The sequence below is a fragment of the Rhinoderma darwinii genome, assembly GCF_050947455.1.
Source record: "Rhinoderma darwinii isolate aRhiDar2 chromosome 3 unlocalized genomic scaffold, aRhiDar2.hap1 SUPER_3_unloc_2, whole genome shotgun sequence".
Lineage (NCBI taxonomy): Eukaryota > Metazoa > Chordata > Amphibia > Anura > Rhinodermatidae > Rhinoderma > Rhinoderma darwinii.
The window spans coordinates 113,072-130,644 of NW_027461745.1; the positions used below are offsets into that span (position 1 = coordinate 113,072).

The 17,573-nt window shown below is 41.8% G+C and overlaps 1 protein-coding gene across 1 annotated transcript in view; it reads right to left on the reverse strand.

The window, feature by feature from the left end:
- CAMTA2 (calmodulin binding transcription activator 2) overlaps window positions 1–10,263 on the reverse strand; it is a 91,296-nt gene extending 81,033 nt beyond the window's left edge. The window contains exons 1-5 of the mRNA XM_075847366.1: window positions 10,166–10,263; window positions 4,584–4,687; window positions 4,185–4,252; window positions 3,611–3,746; window positions 2,513–2,584 (exon numbers count right to left, since the gene is read on the reverse strand). Of these exons, the coding sequence (XP_075703481.1) occupies window positions 2,513–2,584; window positions 3,611–3,746; window positions 4,185–4,252; window positions 4,584–4,687; window positions 10,166–10,196 (411 nt within the window). The 5' untranslated portion in view covers window positions 10,197–10,263. The remainder of the gene's footprint in view (window positions 1–2,512; window positions 2,585–3,610; window positions 3,747–4,184; window positions 4,253–4,583; window positions 4,688–10,165) is intronic.
- Between the last annotated feature and the right edge of the window lie 7,310 nt (window positions 10,264–17,573).

The window sequence follows — 17,573 nt, forward strand, 5'->3', positions numbered from 1 at the left end:
GTGTGGCGGGGGCGTTATCCTGCAGTGTGGCGGGGGCGTTATCATGCAGTGTGGCGGGGGCGTTATCCTGCAGTGTGGCGGGGGGCGTTATCCTGCAGTGTGGCGGGGGGCGTTATCCTGCAGTGTGGCGGGGGGCGTTATCCTGCAGTGTGGCGGGGGGCGTTATCCTGCAGTGTGGCGGGGGGCGTTATCCTGCAGTGTGGCGGGGGGCGTTATCCTGCAGTGTGGCGGGGGGCGTTATCCTGCAGTGTGGCGGGGGGCGTTATCCTGCAGTGTGGCGGGGGGGGCGTTATCCTGCAGTGTGGCGGGGGGGGCGTTATCCTGCAGTGTGGCGGGGGGGGCGTTATCCTGCAGTGTGGCGGGGGGGCGTTATCCTGCAGTGTGGCGGGGGGGGGCGTTATCCTGCAGTGTGGCGGGGGGGGGCGTTATCCTGCAGTGTGGCGGGGGGGGCGTTATCCTGCAGTGTGGCGGGGGGGGCGTTATCCTGCAGTGTGGCGGGGGGGGCGTTATCCTGCAGTGTGGCGGGGGGGGCGTTATCCTGCAGTGTGGCGGGGGGGCGTTATCCTGCAGTGTGGCGGGGGGGGCGTTATCCTGCAGTGTGGCGGGGGGGGCGTTATCCTGCAGTGTGGCGGGGGGGGCGTTATCCTGCAGTGTGGCGGGGGGGGCGTTATCCTGCAGTGTGGCGGGGGGGGCGTTATCCTGCAGTGTGGCGGGGGGGGCGTTATCCTGCAGTGTGGCGGGGGGGCGTTATCCTGCAGTGTGGCGGGGGGGCGTTATCCTGCAGTGTGGCGGGGGGGGCGTTATCCTGCAGTGTGGCGGGGGGGGCGTTATCCTGCAGTGTGGCGGGGGGGGCGTTATCCTGCAGTGTGGCGGGGGGGGCGTTATCCTGCAGTGTGGCGGGGAGGGGCGTTATCCTGCAGTGTGGCGGGGAGGGGCGTTATCCTGCAGTGTGGCGGGGGGGGCGTTATCCTGCAGTGTGGCGGGGGGGGCGTTATCCTGCAGTGTGGCGGGGGGCGTTATCCTGCAGTGTGGCGGGGAGGGGCGTTATCCTGCAGTGTGGCGGGGAGGAGCGTTATCCTGCAGTGTGGCGGGGGGGGGGGGGGGGCGTTATCCTGCAGTGTGGTGGGGGGCGGGCGTTATCCTGCATTGTGGGGGGGGGGCGTTATCCTGCAGTGTGGCGGGGGGGGCGTTATCCTGCAGTGTGGCGGGGGGGGCGTTATCCTGCAGTGTGGCGGGGGGGGCGTTATCCTGCAGTGTGGCGGGGGGGGCGTTATCCTGCAGTGTGGCGGGGGGGGCGTTATCCTGCAGTGTGGCGGGGGGGCGTTATCCTGCAGTGTGGCGGGGGGGGCGTTATCCTGCAGTGTGGCGGGGGGGGGCGTTATCCTGCAGTGTGGCGGGGGGGGCGTTATCCTGCAGTGTGGCGGGGGGGGCGTTATCCTGCAGTGTGGCGGGGGGGGCGTTATCCTGCAGTGTGGCGGGGGGGGCGTTATCCTGCAGTGTGGCGGAGGGGGGCGTTATCCTGCAGTGTGGCGGAGGGGGGCGTTATCCTGCAGTGTGGCGGAGGGGGGCGTTATCCTGCAGTGTGGTGGGGAGGGGCGTTATCCTGCAGTGTGGCTGGGGCATTAGTGACGCACGCGCACCCGGCCGTCTACATGATGTAACACGTGATTCATCAGACCAGGCGTCTCCTTCCATTGCTCCAGTTCTGATGATCACATGACCATTGTAGGCGCTTTTGGCGGTGGTCCGGGGTCAGTATGGGCGCTCTGACCGGTCTGCGGGTTCACGGCTCCATACACTGGAAGCTGCGATGCTCTGCGTGTCCAGACATTTTCTATCATTGCGGCAGTAACTTTTTCAGCAGTTTGCGGTATAGCAGATCTTCTGCGGGATCAAGCCAGACGGGCAAGACTCCCCTCCCCCGCACATCAAAGAGCCTTGGACGTCCATGACCCTGCTGCCGGTCACCGAATGTCCCCCCAGGGACTAACACCCCACAAGACCGGGAACATAATAAGTCATAAAATAAGAGAAGTCACTTTGTAATATAGACCTTGTGCCTGAGTTGCTCTACATTTCAGTTCTCTGGATACAGCCTGCAGTGTAAAGGATGGAGGTCATGGCTTAGTCGAGTCTTAGGTCTATATGTATACATGTAAAAACACTACTCTGTCCAACATAGAAAATGTATTTAAGTTCCGCTGATAATTAAAATGTATTGGATGAAATGATCTGCGGAGGTTTGAGGTTTTATTTGGGTGGATTGTACTCTAGGAGCCGGAGAATCTGTAATTCTTTATTTGTGATGTTTAATGAGGAGAAAATTCACACAATAAAAGAAACAACTACAATAGAGATCTATACACGAGTTTAGATGTAGTCATGACAACCAGAATGAAAACCGCCATTCTTTACACTGCAGGCTGCATCGAGAAATAGAAGACACAAAAGGTTTATATTACGAAGAGGTTACAGCTCCTTCAATAAATCATTGATCAGGGCGATCACTCACCTGCAGGAGCCAGTAGCAGCGGCGGTGAAATGTGGGGACGATGGATGAGTGGACGTAGCAGCCGTACAGACACTGAGGAGACAGAGCGAGGAAGCGTCACACAGACGATGGAGACTTGTGGGTCTTCAGGGTCCGGCCGGCGTCTTATCTCAGGATTAACACCCCATTTACACCTCGTCACCGGGTAGAAAAATGTGCAGGACCGGTAGGAAAAGGTGCGGGACCGGTAATGTGCGGGACCGGTCGTAAAATTTGCAGGACTGGAAGGCCTCATGCCCACTTCAGTAAAAGGGGCGGGGACGGGTCGTAAAAGGGGCGGGGACGGGTCGTAAAAGGGGCGCGACGGGTCGTAAAAGGGGCGCGACGGGTCGTAAAAGGGGCGCGACGGGTCGTAAAAGGGGCGCGACGGGTCGTAAAAGGGGCGCGACGGGTCGTAAAAGGGGCGCGACGGGTCGTAAAAGGGGCGCGACGGGTCGTAAAAGGGGCGCGACGGGTCGTAAAAGGGGCGCGACGGGTCGTAAAAGGGGCGCGACGGGTCGTAAAAGGGGCGCGACGGGTCGTAAAAGGGGCGCGACGGGTCGTAAAAGGGGCGCGACGGGTCGTAAAAGGGGCGCGACGGGTCGTAAAAGGGGCGCGACGGGTCGTAAAAGGGCCGCGACGGGTCGTAAAAGGGCCGCGACGGGTCGTAAAAGGGGCGCGACGGTCCGTAAAAGGTCCGGGATCGCCCGTGAAAGGGGCGGGACCGTTCGTGAAAGGGGCGGGGCCATCCGTGAAAGGGGCGGGACCGTTTGTTAAAGGGGCGGGACCGACCGTAAAAGGGGGGACCGGTCGTAAAAGAGGCGGGACCGGTCGTAAAAAGGGGCGGGCCCGAAAAAGGGCGGGACCGGGCGAAAAAAGGGCGGGGCCGGGCGAGAAAAGGGCGGGGCCGGGCGAAAAAAGGGCGGGACCGGGCGGAAAAAGGGCGGGACCGGGCGAAAAAAGGGCGGGACCGGGCGAAAAAAGGGCGGGACCGGTCATAAAACGGCCGGGACCGGTCGTAAAACAAGCGAGACCGGTCGTAAAATGTGCGGTACCGGTCGTAAAATGTGCAGGACTCACCTCCATCCCCTGCACCTTCAGTTTCATGTGATCTTCTCGAGTCGTCTTGCCGTCCTTGCGCTTCTTCCAGCAGTAGCCGTCTTTCCGATATTTCACCTTCTTGCGGTTGTACAGGATGATGGAGCCGTTCTGGGGTCTGATACATAGAGGAAAATAAGTAGTAAGGCCCTGTTCACACCAGCGCTGGTTTCCGTTGAGGGATTCAGTCGACTGCGCTATTGATTCCGTAAAAAAAACGTAACCCTTTCACATTGGTGACAAACGGAAAGCATTAGCAACGTTTCCGTCACCATTGAGATCAATGGTGTTTCAAACGGAAGCAGAGGTTTGCGTTTGCCTTTCCGTTGAGGGGTTCCCCCGACGGAAAGCTCAGAGGGAACCCCTCAACGTAAACCAACGCTGATGTGAACACAGCCTAAGGAAAAGCAGCCACTATGTCAGGCCGAGCAGAATTAAAGGGACAGTCACTTTATATAAAGGGGTTAGTGACGTCATGTGATGACAGGGAAGCCGGGTGACCACCGCTGTCCGCCCACAGATTACATGGGTGACATCATCACAATCGGGGACTAACCTGGTTTTGGGTGCGCAGGATAGCCACTCATCATGCTTCTCAAATGTAATAAGGTAAGAGGCGATCTCCTGCAGAAAAAGAAACGACCACGTAAATATCTGAAGGTCACCGAGGGCGTCATGCTGCGCAGATTATGAAGATTAGAGACGTTCACGGAATAGGTGCAAATAGTACAATATGCCGGGAGAGGCCAGCAGCATGACATCACAGGATTATCAGACGTCCACAAGTGACTGCGTCAGTGAGGGCGGGCTGCCGGTGATAGGGGAGGTGTCATGTCATGATGTCAGGAGGGGATGACGTTTTCAGCTGCACAGAGTATTTCAGGATATGAGTGTGCTGATGTGATGTGTAGTCACAGGCTGTAGGGGAGGTAGTGACTTGTCGCTCTGTGCGTACCTCATTGGTGTTCCAGCGCAGCCTCTCTTTTGGTAAAGCCGTACACCTAGGTAAACACTCCAGCAGCTTCTTGGGTAGAAAAACCTTAATATGGTGGCCGTTTTCTGAAACAATTAAAAAGATACAAAATAAAACTGTGTAGGGGTATAATCTCACCTAAAACCTCAGTACAGTGGTATAATCTCACCTAAAACCTCAGTACAGTGGTATAATCTCACCTAAAACCTCAGTACAGGGGTATAATCTCACCTAAAACCTCAGTACAGGGGTATAATCTCACCTGAGACCTCAGTACAGGGGTATAATCTCACCTGAGACCTCAGTACAGGGGTATAATCTCACCTGAGACCTCAGTACAGTGGTATAATCTCACCTAAAACCTCAGTACAGTGGTCTAATCTCACCTAAAACCTCAGTACAGGGGTATAATCTCACCTAAAACCTCAGTACAGGGGTATAATATCACCTGAGACCTCAATACAGGAGCATAATCTCACCTGAGACCTCAGTACAGGGGCATAATCTCACCTGAGACCTCAGTACAGGGGTATAATCTCACCTGAGACCTCAGTACAGGGGTATAATCTCACCTGAGACCTCGGTATAGGGGTATAATCTCACATGAGACCTCAGTACAGGGGTATAATCTCACATGAGACCTCAGTACAGGGGTATAATCTCATCTGAGACCTCAGAACAGATGTATAGTCTAGCCTGAGTTCTCAGTACAGGGGTATAATCTCACCTGAGACCTCAGTACAGGGATATAATCTCACTTGATACCTCAGCACAGGGGTATAATCTCACCTGAGACCTCAGTACAGGGGTATAATCTCACCTGAGCCCTCAGTACAGGGGTATAATATCACCTGAGACCTCAGTACAGGGGTATAATCTATCTTGAGCCCTAAATACAGGGGTATAATCTAACCTGAGCCCTAAATACAGGGGTATAATCTCACCTGACACCTCAGTACAGTGAGTGGTATAATCTAACCTGAGACCTCAGTATAGGGGTATAATCTCACCTGAGACCTCAGTACAGGGGTATAATCTCACCCGAGACCTCAGTACAGGGGTATAATCTCACCTGAGACCTCAGAACAGGGGTATAATCTCACTTGAGACCTCAGTAAAGGGGTATAATCTACCCTGACACCTCAGTACAGGGGAATAATCTCACCTGAGACCTCAGTACAGGGGAATAATCTCACCTGAGACCTCAGTACAGGGGAATAATCTCACCTGAGACCTCAGTACAGGGGAATAATCTCACCTGAGACCTCAGTACAGGGGAATAATCTCACCTGAGACCTCAGAACAGTGGTATACTCTAGACTGAGACCTCTGTATAGGGGTATAATCTCACTTGATACCTCAGTACAGGTGTATAATATCACCTGAGACATCAGTACAGGGACATAATCTCACCTGAGACCTCAGTACAGGGGAATAATCTCACCTGAGACCTCAGTACAGGGGAATAATCTCACTTGATACCTCTTTATAGGGCTATAATCTCACATGACACCTCAGTACAGGTGAATAATCTAACCTGACACCACAGCACAGGGGTATAATCTCACCTGACACCTCAGTGCAGGGGTATAATCTCACCTGACACCTCAGTACTGGGGTATAATCTCACCTGACTCCTCAGTACAAGGGTATAATCTCACCTAAAACCTCAGTACAGGGGTATAATCTCACCTAAAACCTCAGTACAGGGGTATAATATCACTGGAGCACTCAGTACAGGGGTATAATCTCACCTAAAAACTCAGTACAGGGGTATAATCTCACCTAAAACCTCAGTACAGGGGTATAATCTCACCTAAACCTCAGTACAGGGGTGTAATCTCACGTGAGACCTCAGTACAGGGGTATAATCTCACCTGACACCTCAGTACAGGGATATAATTTAAACGGAGACTTCAGTACAGGGATATAATCTAAACGGAGACCTCAGTACAGGGGTATATTCTATCCTGAGACCTCAGTACAGGGGTATAATCTCACCTGAGCCCTCAGTACAGGTTTATAATCTCACCTGAGCCCTAAATACAGGGGTATAATCTCACCTGAGACCTCAGAACAGTGGTATAATCTAACCTGACACCTCAGTATAGGGGTATAATCTCACCTGAGACCTCAGTACAGGGGTATAATCTCACCTGAGACCTCAGAACAGGGGCATAATCTCACCTGAGACCTCAGTAAAGGGGTATAATCTAGCCTGAGACCTCAGTATAGGGGTATAATCTCACTTGATACCTCAGTAATGGGGTATAATCTCACCTGAGACCTCAGTACAGGGGTATAATCTCACCTGAGACCTCAGTACAGGGGTATAATCTCACTTGAGACCTCAGTAAAGGGGTATAATCTCACTTGAGACCTCAGTAAAGGGGTATAATCTACCCTGAGACTTTAGCACAGGGATATAATCTACCCCGAGACCTCAGTATAGGGGTATAATCTCACTTGACAGGTCAGTATAGGGGTATAATCTCACCTAACACCTCAGTACAGGGGTATAATATCACCTGAGACCTCAGTACAGGGGTATAATCTAACCTGAGCCCTAAATACAGGGGTATAATCTAACCTGAGCTCTAAATACAGGGGTATAGACTCACCTGAGTCCTCAGTACAGGAGTATAATATCACCTGAGACCTAAATACAGGGGTATAATCTCACCTGAATACTTAGTAATGGGGTATAATCTAACCCGAAACCTCAGTAGAGGAGTATAATCTGACCTGACACCTCAGTACAGGGATATAATCTCACCTGGCACCTCAGTACAGGGGTATAATCTCACCTGGCACCTCAGTACAGGGGTATAATCTCACCTGAGCCCTCAGTACAGGGGTATAATCATACCTGAGCCCTCAGTACAAGGGTTTAATCTCACCTGAGCCCTCAGTACAGGGGTATAATCTCACCTGAGCCCTCAGTACAGGGGTATAATCTCACCTGAGCCCTCAGTACAGGGGTATAATCTCACCTGAGCCCTCAGTACAGGGGTATAATCTCACCTGAGCCCTCAGTACAGGGGTATAATCTCACTTGAGCCCTCAGTACAGGAGTATAATCTCACCTGAGACCTCAGTACAGGGGAATAATCTCACCTGAGACCTCAGTACAGAGGTATATTCTCACCGGAGACCACATTACAGAGATATAATCTAACCGGAGACATCAGTACAGGGGTAAAATCTCACCTGTCACCTCAGTACAGGGGTATAATCTCACCTGAGCCCTCAGTACAGGTTTATAATCTCACCTGAGCCCTAAATACAGGGGTATAATCTCACCTGAGACCTCAGTACAGGGGTATATCACCTGGGACCTCAGTACAGGGGTATAATCTCACCTGAGACCTAAATATATGGGTATAATCTAACCTGAGCCCTAAATACAGGGGTATAATCTCACATGACACCTCAGTACAGTGAGTGGTATAATCTAACCTGAGACCTCAGTACAGGGGTATAATCTCACCCGAGACCTCAGTACAGGGGTATAATCTCACCTGAGACCTCAGAACAGGGGTATAATCTCACCTGAGACCTCAGTACAGGGGTATAATCTACCCTGAGACCTCAGTACAGAGGTATAATCTACCCTGAGACCTCAGTATAGGGGTATAATCTCACCTGAGACCTCAGTACAGGGGTATAATATCACCTGACACCTCAGTACAGGGGTATAATATCACCTGAGACCTCAGTACAGGGGTATAATCTCACTTGACACCTCAGATAGGGGTATAATCTCACCTAACACCTCAGTACAGGGGTATAATCTCACTTGAATTCTTAGTAATGGGGTATAATCTAACCCGAGACCTCAGTACAGGGGTATAATCTCACTTTACACCTCAGATAGGGGTATAATCTCACTTGAATTCTTAGTAATGGGGTATAATCTACCCTGAGACCTCAGTACAGGGGTATAATCTACCCCGAGACCTCAGTATAGGGGTATAATCTCACCTGAGACCTCAGTACAGGGGTATAATATCACCTAAAACCTCAGTACAGGGGTATAATCTCACTTGACACCTCAGATAGGGGTATAATCTCACCTAACACCTCAGAACAGGGGTATAATCTCACTTGAATTCTTAGTAATGGGTTATAATCTAACCCGAGACCTCAGTACAGGGCTATAATATCACCCGAGACCTAGGTACAGGGATATAATATCACCTGAGACCTCAGTACAGGGGTATAATATCACCTGAGACCTCAGTACAGGGGTATAATCTCACCGGAGTACACAGTACAGGGGTATAATCTCACCAGAGCACTCAGTACAGGGGTATAATCTCACCGGAGCACTCAGTACAGGGGTATAATCTCACCGTAGCACACAGTACAGGGGTATAATCTCACCAGAGCACTCAGTACAGGGGTATAATCTCACCTGAGACCTCAGTACAGGGGTATAATCTCACCTGAGACCTCAGAACAGGGGTATAATGTCACCTAAAACCTCAGTACAGGGGTATAATCTACCCTGAGACCTCAGTACAGGGGTATAATCTACCCTGAGACCTCAGTACAGGGGTATAATCTACCCTGAGACCTCAGTACAGGGGTATAATCTACCCTGAGACCTCAGTACAGGGGTATAATCTACCCTGAGACCTCAGTACAGGGTTATAATCTACCCTGAGACCTCAGTACAGGGGTATAATCTACCCTGAGACCTCAGTACAGGGGTATAATCTACCCTGAGACCTCAGTACAGGGGTATAATCTACCCTGAGACCTCAGTACAGGGGTATAATCTCACCTGAGACCTCAGTACAGGGGTATAATATCACCTGAGACCTCAGTACAGGGGTATAATATCACCTGAGACCTCAGTACAGGGGTATATTATCACCTGAGACCTCAGTACAAGGGTATAATCTCAGTTGACACCTTAGTATAGGTGTATAATCTCACATGACACCTCAGTACAGAGGTATAATATCACCTGACACCTCAGTATTAGGCGTATAATCTCACCTGACACCTCAGTATAGGGGTATAATCTCACCTGACACGCCAGTATAGGGATATAATCTCACCTGAGACCTCAGTACAGGGGTATAATCTCACCTGAGACCTCAGTACAGGGGTATAATCTCACCTGAGACCTCAGTACAGGGGTATAATCTCACCTGACACATCAGTACAGGGGTATAATCTCACCTGACACCTCAGTACAGGGGTATAATCTCACCTGAGACCTCAGTACAGGGGTATAATCTCACCTGACACCTCAGTACAGGGGTATAATCTCACCTAACACCTCAGTACAGGGGTATAATCTCACTTGACACCTCAGATAAGGGTATAATCTCACCTAACACCTCAGTACAGGGGTATAATCTCACCTGACACCTCAGTACAGGGGTATAATCTCACCCGAGACCTCAGTACATGGGTATAATCTCACCTGACACCTCAGTACAGGGGTATAATCTCACTTGAGACCTCAGTACAGTGGTATAATCTTGCCTGAGACCTCAGTGCAGGGGTATAATCTCACCTGACACCTCAGTACAGGGGTATAATCTCACCTGACACCTCGGCACACTCCTTGCTATTCATTGTAAATAGCGGGACATCTCGGGGAGAGGAGAAGTGATGTTAGGCCACGGGGCGTCCGGGTTTACTGCTCTCTGTAACACAAGACAGACAGGATGAATGACCGGAGGGAGAAGAGCAGAAGACGTCGTGACGGGGGTGTATATATATATATGAGATATAAGAGAGCAGTGTATATAGACATATGATATATAATGTATATAATGATGACAGGACGGGGGTATATATATATATATATGAGATATAAGAGAGCAGTGTATATAGACATATGATATATAATGTATATAATGATGACAGGACGGGGTGTATATATATATATATATGAGATATAAGAGAGCAGTGTATATAGACATATGATATATAATGTATATAATGATGACAGGACGGGGTATATATATATATATGAGATATAAGAGAGCAGTGTATATAGACATATGATATATAATGTATATAATGATGACAGGACGGGGGTGTATATATATATATGAGATATAAGAGAGCAGTGTATATAGACATATGATATATAATGCATATAATGATGACAGGACGGGGTATATATATATATATGAGATATAAGAGAGCAGTGTATATAGACATATGATATATAATGTATATAATGATGACAGGACGGGGGTATATATATATATATGAGATATAAGAGAGCAGTGTATATAGACATATGATATATAATGTATATAATGATGACAGGACGGGGGTATATATATATATATGAGATATAAGAGAGCAGTGTATATAGACATATGATATATAATGTATATACTGATGACAGGACGGGGGTATATATATATATATGAGATATAAGAGAGCAGTGTATATAGACATATGATATATAATGTATATAATGATGACAGGACGGGGTATATATATATATGAGATATAAGAGAGCAGTGTATATAGACATATGATATATAATGTATATACTGATGACAGGACGGGGTATATATATATATATGAGATATAAGAGAGCAGTGTATATAGACATATGATATATAATGTATATAATGATGACAGGACGGGGTATATATATATATATGAGATATAAGAGAGCAGTGTATATAGACATATGATATATAATGTATATAATGATGACAGGACGGGGGTATATATATATATATATGAGATATAAGAGAGCAGTGTATATAGACATATGATATATAATGTATATAATGATGACAGGACGGGGGTATATATATATATGAGATATAAGAGAGCAGTGTATATAGACATATGATATATAATGTATATAATGATGACAGGACGGGGGTATAAATATATATGAGATATAAGAGAGCAGTGTATATAGACATATGATATATAATGTATATAATGATGACAGGACGGGGTATATATATATATATGAGATATAGGAGAGCAGTGTATATAGACATATGATATATAATGCATATAATGATGACAGGACGGGGTATATATATATATATGAGATATAAGAGAGCAGTGTATATAGACATATGATATATAATGTATATAATGATGACAGGACGGGGTGTATATATATATATGAGATATAAGAGAGCAGTGTATATAGACATATGATATATAATGTATATAATGATGACAGGACGGGGTGTATATATATATATGAGATATAAGAGAGCAGTGTATATAGACATATGATATATAATGTATATAATGATGACAGGACGGGGTGTATATATATATGAGATATAAGAGAGCAGTGTATATAGACATATGATATATAATGTATATAATGATGACAGGACGGGGGTATATATATATATGAGATATAAGAGAGCAGTGTATATAGACATATGATATATAATGTATATAATGATGACAGGACGGGGTATATATATATATATGAGATATAAGAGAGCAGTGTATATAGACATATGATATATAATGTATATAATGATGACAGGACGGGGGGTGTATATATATATATGAGATATAAGAGAGCAGTGTATATAGACATATGATATATAATGTATATAATGATGACAGGACGGGGTATATATATATATATATATGAGATATAAGAGAGCAGTGTATATAGACATATGATATATAATGTATATAATGATGACAGGACGGGGTGTATATATATATATGAGATATAAGAGAGCAGTGTATATAGACATATGATATATAATGTATATAATGATGACAGGACGGGGTATATATATATATGAGATATAAGAGAGCAGTGTATATAGACATATGATATATAATGTATATAATGATGACAGGACGGGGGTATATATATATATATATGAGATATAAGAGAGCAGTGTATATAGACATATGATATATAATGTATATAATGATGACAGGACGGGGTGTATATATATATATGAGATATAAGAGAGCGGTGTATATAGACATATGATATATAATGTATATACTGATGACAGGACGGGGGTATATATATATATATATATATATGAGATATAAGAGAGCAGTGTATATAGACATATGATATATAATGTATATAATGATGACAGGACGGGGTATATATATATATATGAGATATAAGAGAGCAGTGTATATAGACATATGATATATAATGTATATAATGATGACAGGACGGGGTATATATATATATGAGATATAAGAGAGCAGTGTATATAGACATATGATATATAATGTATATAATGATGACAGGACGGGGGTATATATATATATATATGAGATATAAGAGAGCAGTGTATATAGACATATGATATATAATGTATATAATGATGACAGGACGGGGTATATATATATATGAGATATAAGAGAGCAGTGTATATAGACATATGATATATAATGTATATAATGATGACAGGACGGGGTATATATATATATGAGATATAAGAGAGCAGTGTATATAGACATATGATATATAATGTATATAATGATGACAGGACGGGGTATATATATATATGAGATATAAGAGAGCAGTGTATATAGACATATGATATATAATGTATATAATGATGACAGGACGGGGGTATATATATATATATGAGATATAAGAGAGCAGTGTATATAGACATATGATATATAATGTATATAATGATGACAGGACGGGGGTATATATATATATATATGAGATATAAGAGAGCAGTGTATATAGACATATGATATATAATGTATATAATGATGACAGGACGGGGGTATATATATATATATGAGATATAAGAGAGCAGTGTATATAGACATATGATATATAATGTATATAATGATGACAGGACGGGGTATATATATATATGAGATATAAGAGAGCAGTGTATATAGACATATGATATATAATGTATATAATGATGACAGGACGGGGTATATATATATATATGAGATATAAGAGAGCAGTGTATATAGACATATGATATATAATGTATATAATGATGACAGGACGGGGGTATATATATATATATGAGATATAAGAGAGCAGTGTATATAGACATATGATATATAATGTATATAATGATGACAGGACGGGGGTATATATATATATATGAGATATAAGAGAGCAGTGTATATAGACATATGATATATAATGTATATAATGATGACAGGACGGGGGTATATATATATATATGAGATATAAGAGAGCAGTGTATATAGACATATGATATATAATGTATATAATGATGACAGGACGGGGTATATATATATATGAGATATAAGAGAGCAGTGTATATAGACATATGATATATAATGTATATAATGATGACAGGACGGGGTATATATATATATATATGAGATATAAGAGAGCAGTGTATATAGACATATGATATATAATGTATATAATGATGACAGGACGGGGGTATATATATATGAGATATAAGAGAGCAGTGTATATAGACATATGATATATAATGTATATAATGATGACAGGACGGGGGTATATATATATATATGAGATATAAGAGAGCAGTGTATATAGACATATGATATATAATGTATATAATGATGACAGGACGGGGTGTATATATATATATGAGATATAAGAGAGCAGTGTATATAGACATATGATATATAATGTATATAATGATGACAGGACGGGGGTGTATATATATATATGAGATATAAGAGAGCAGTGTATATAGACATATGATATATAATGCATATAATGATGACAGGACGGGGTATATATATATATATGAGATATAAGAGAGCAGTGTATATAGACATATGATATATAATGTATATAATGATGACAGGACGGGGGTATATATATATATATATGAGATATAAGAGAGCAGTGTATATAGACATATGATATATAATGTATATAATGATGACAGGACGGGGGTATATATATATGAGATATAAGAGAGCAGTGTATATAGACATATGATATATAATGTATATAATGATGACAGGACGGGGTGTATATATATATATGAGATATAAGAGAGCAGTGTATATAGACATATGATATATAATGTATATAATGATGACAGGACGGGGTATATATATATATATGAGATATAAGAGAGCAGTGTATATAGACATATGATATATAATGTATATAATGATGACAGGACGGGGTGTATATATATATATGAGATATAAGAGAGCAGTGTATATAGACATATGATATATAATGTATATAATGATGACAGGACGGGGTATATATATATATATGAGATATAAGAGAGCAGTGTATATAGACATATGATATATAATGTATATAATGATGACAGGACGGGGTATATATATATATATGAGATATAAGAGAGCAGTGTATATAGACATATGATATATAATGTATATAATGATGACAGGACGGGGTATATATATATATATGAGATATAAGAGAGCAGTGTATATAGACATATGATATATAATGTATATAATGATGACAGGACGGGGGTATATATATATATATATGAGATATAAGAGAGCAGTGTATATAGACATATGATATATAATGTATATAATGATGACAGGACGGGTGTATATATATATGAGATATAAGAGAGCAGTGTATATAGACATATGATATATAATGTATATAATGATGACAGGACGGGGTATATATATATATGAGATATAAGAGAGCAGTGTATATAGACATATGATATATAATGTATATAATGATGACAGGACGGGGGTATATATATATATGAGATATAAGAGAGCAGTGTATATAGACATATGATATATAATGTATATACTGATGACAGGACGGGTGTATATATATATATGAGATATAAGAGAGCAGTGTATATAGACATATGATATATAATGTATATACTGATGACAGGACGGGGTATATATATATATATATATGAGATATAAGAGAGCAGTGTATATAGACATATGATATATAATGTATATAATGATGACAGGACGGGGTATATATATATATGAGATATAAGAGAGCAGTGTATATAGACATATGATATATAATGTATATAATGATGACAGGACGGGGTGTATATATATATATATATATGAGATATAAGAGAGCAGTGTATATAGACATATGATATATAATGTATATAATGATGACAGGACGGGGTATATATATATATGAGATATAAGAGAGCAGTGTATATAGACATATGATATATAATGTATATAATGATGACAGGACGGGGTGTATATATATATGAGATATAAGAGAGCAGTGTATATAGACATATGATATATAATGTATATACTGATGACAGGACGGGTGTATATATATATATATGAGATATAAGAGAGCAGTGTATATAGACATATGATATATAATGTATATACTGATGACAGGACGGGGTATATATATATATATATGAGATATAAGAGAGCAGTGTATATAGACATATGATATATAATGTATATAATGATGACAGGACGGGGTATATATATATATATGAGATATAAGAGAGCAGTGTATATAGACATATGATATATAATGTATATAATGATGACAGGACGGGGTATATATATATATATGAGATATAAGAGAGCAGTGTATATAGACATATGATATATAATGTATATAATGATGACAGGACGGGGTATATATATATATATGAGATATAAGAGAGCAGTGTATATAGACATATGATATATAATGTATATAATGATGACAGGACGGGGTATATATATATATATGAGATATAAGAGAGCAGTGTATATAGACATATGATATATAATGTATATAATGATGACAGGACGGGGTATATATATATATGAGATATAAGAGAGCAGTGTATATAGACATATGATATATAATGTATATAATAATGACAGGACGGGGGTATATATATATATGAGATATAAGAGAGCAGTGTATATAGACATATGATATATAATGTATATAATGATGACAGGACGGGGGTATATATATATATGAGATATAAGAGAGCAGTGTATATAGACATATGATATATAATGTATATAATGATGACAGGACGGGGGTATATATATATATGAGATATAAGAGAGCAGTGTATATAGACATATGATATATAATGTATATAATGATGACAGGACGGGGGTATATATATATATATATATGAGATATAAGAGAGCAGTGTATATAGACATATGATATATAATGTATATAATGATGACAGGACGGGGTATATATATATATATATATATGAGATATAAGAGAGCAGTGTATATAGACATATGATATATAATGTATATAATGATGACAGGACGGGGGTATATATATATATATGAGATATAAGAGAGCAGTGTATATAGACATATGATATATAATGTATATAATGATGACAGGACGGGGTATATATATATATATATGAGATATAAGAGAGCAGTGTATATAGACATATGATATATAATGTATATAATGATGACAGGACGGGGTATATATATATATAGAGATATAAGAGAGCAGTGTATATAGACATATGATATATAATGTATATAATGATGACAGGACGGGGTATATATATATATGAGATATAAGAGAGCAGTGTATATAGACATATGATATATAATGTATATAATGATGACAGGACGGGGGTATATATATATATGAGATATAAGAGAGCAGTGTATATAGACATATGATATATAATGTATATAATGATGACAGGACGGGGGTATATATATATATGAGATATAAGAGAGCAGTGTATATAGACATATGATATATAATGTATATAATGATGACAGGACGGGGTATATATATATATGAGATATAAGAGAGCAGTGTATATAGACATATGATATATAATGTATATAATGATGACAGGACGGGGTATATATATATATATGAGATATAAGAGAGCAGTGTATATAGACATATGATATATAATGTATATAATGATGACAGGACGGGGGTATATATATATATATATATGAGATATAAGAGAGCAGTGTATATAGACATATGATATATAATGTATATAATGATGACAGGACGGG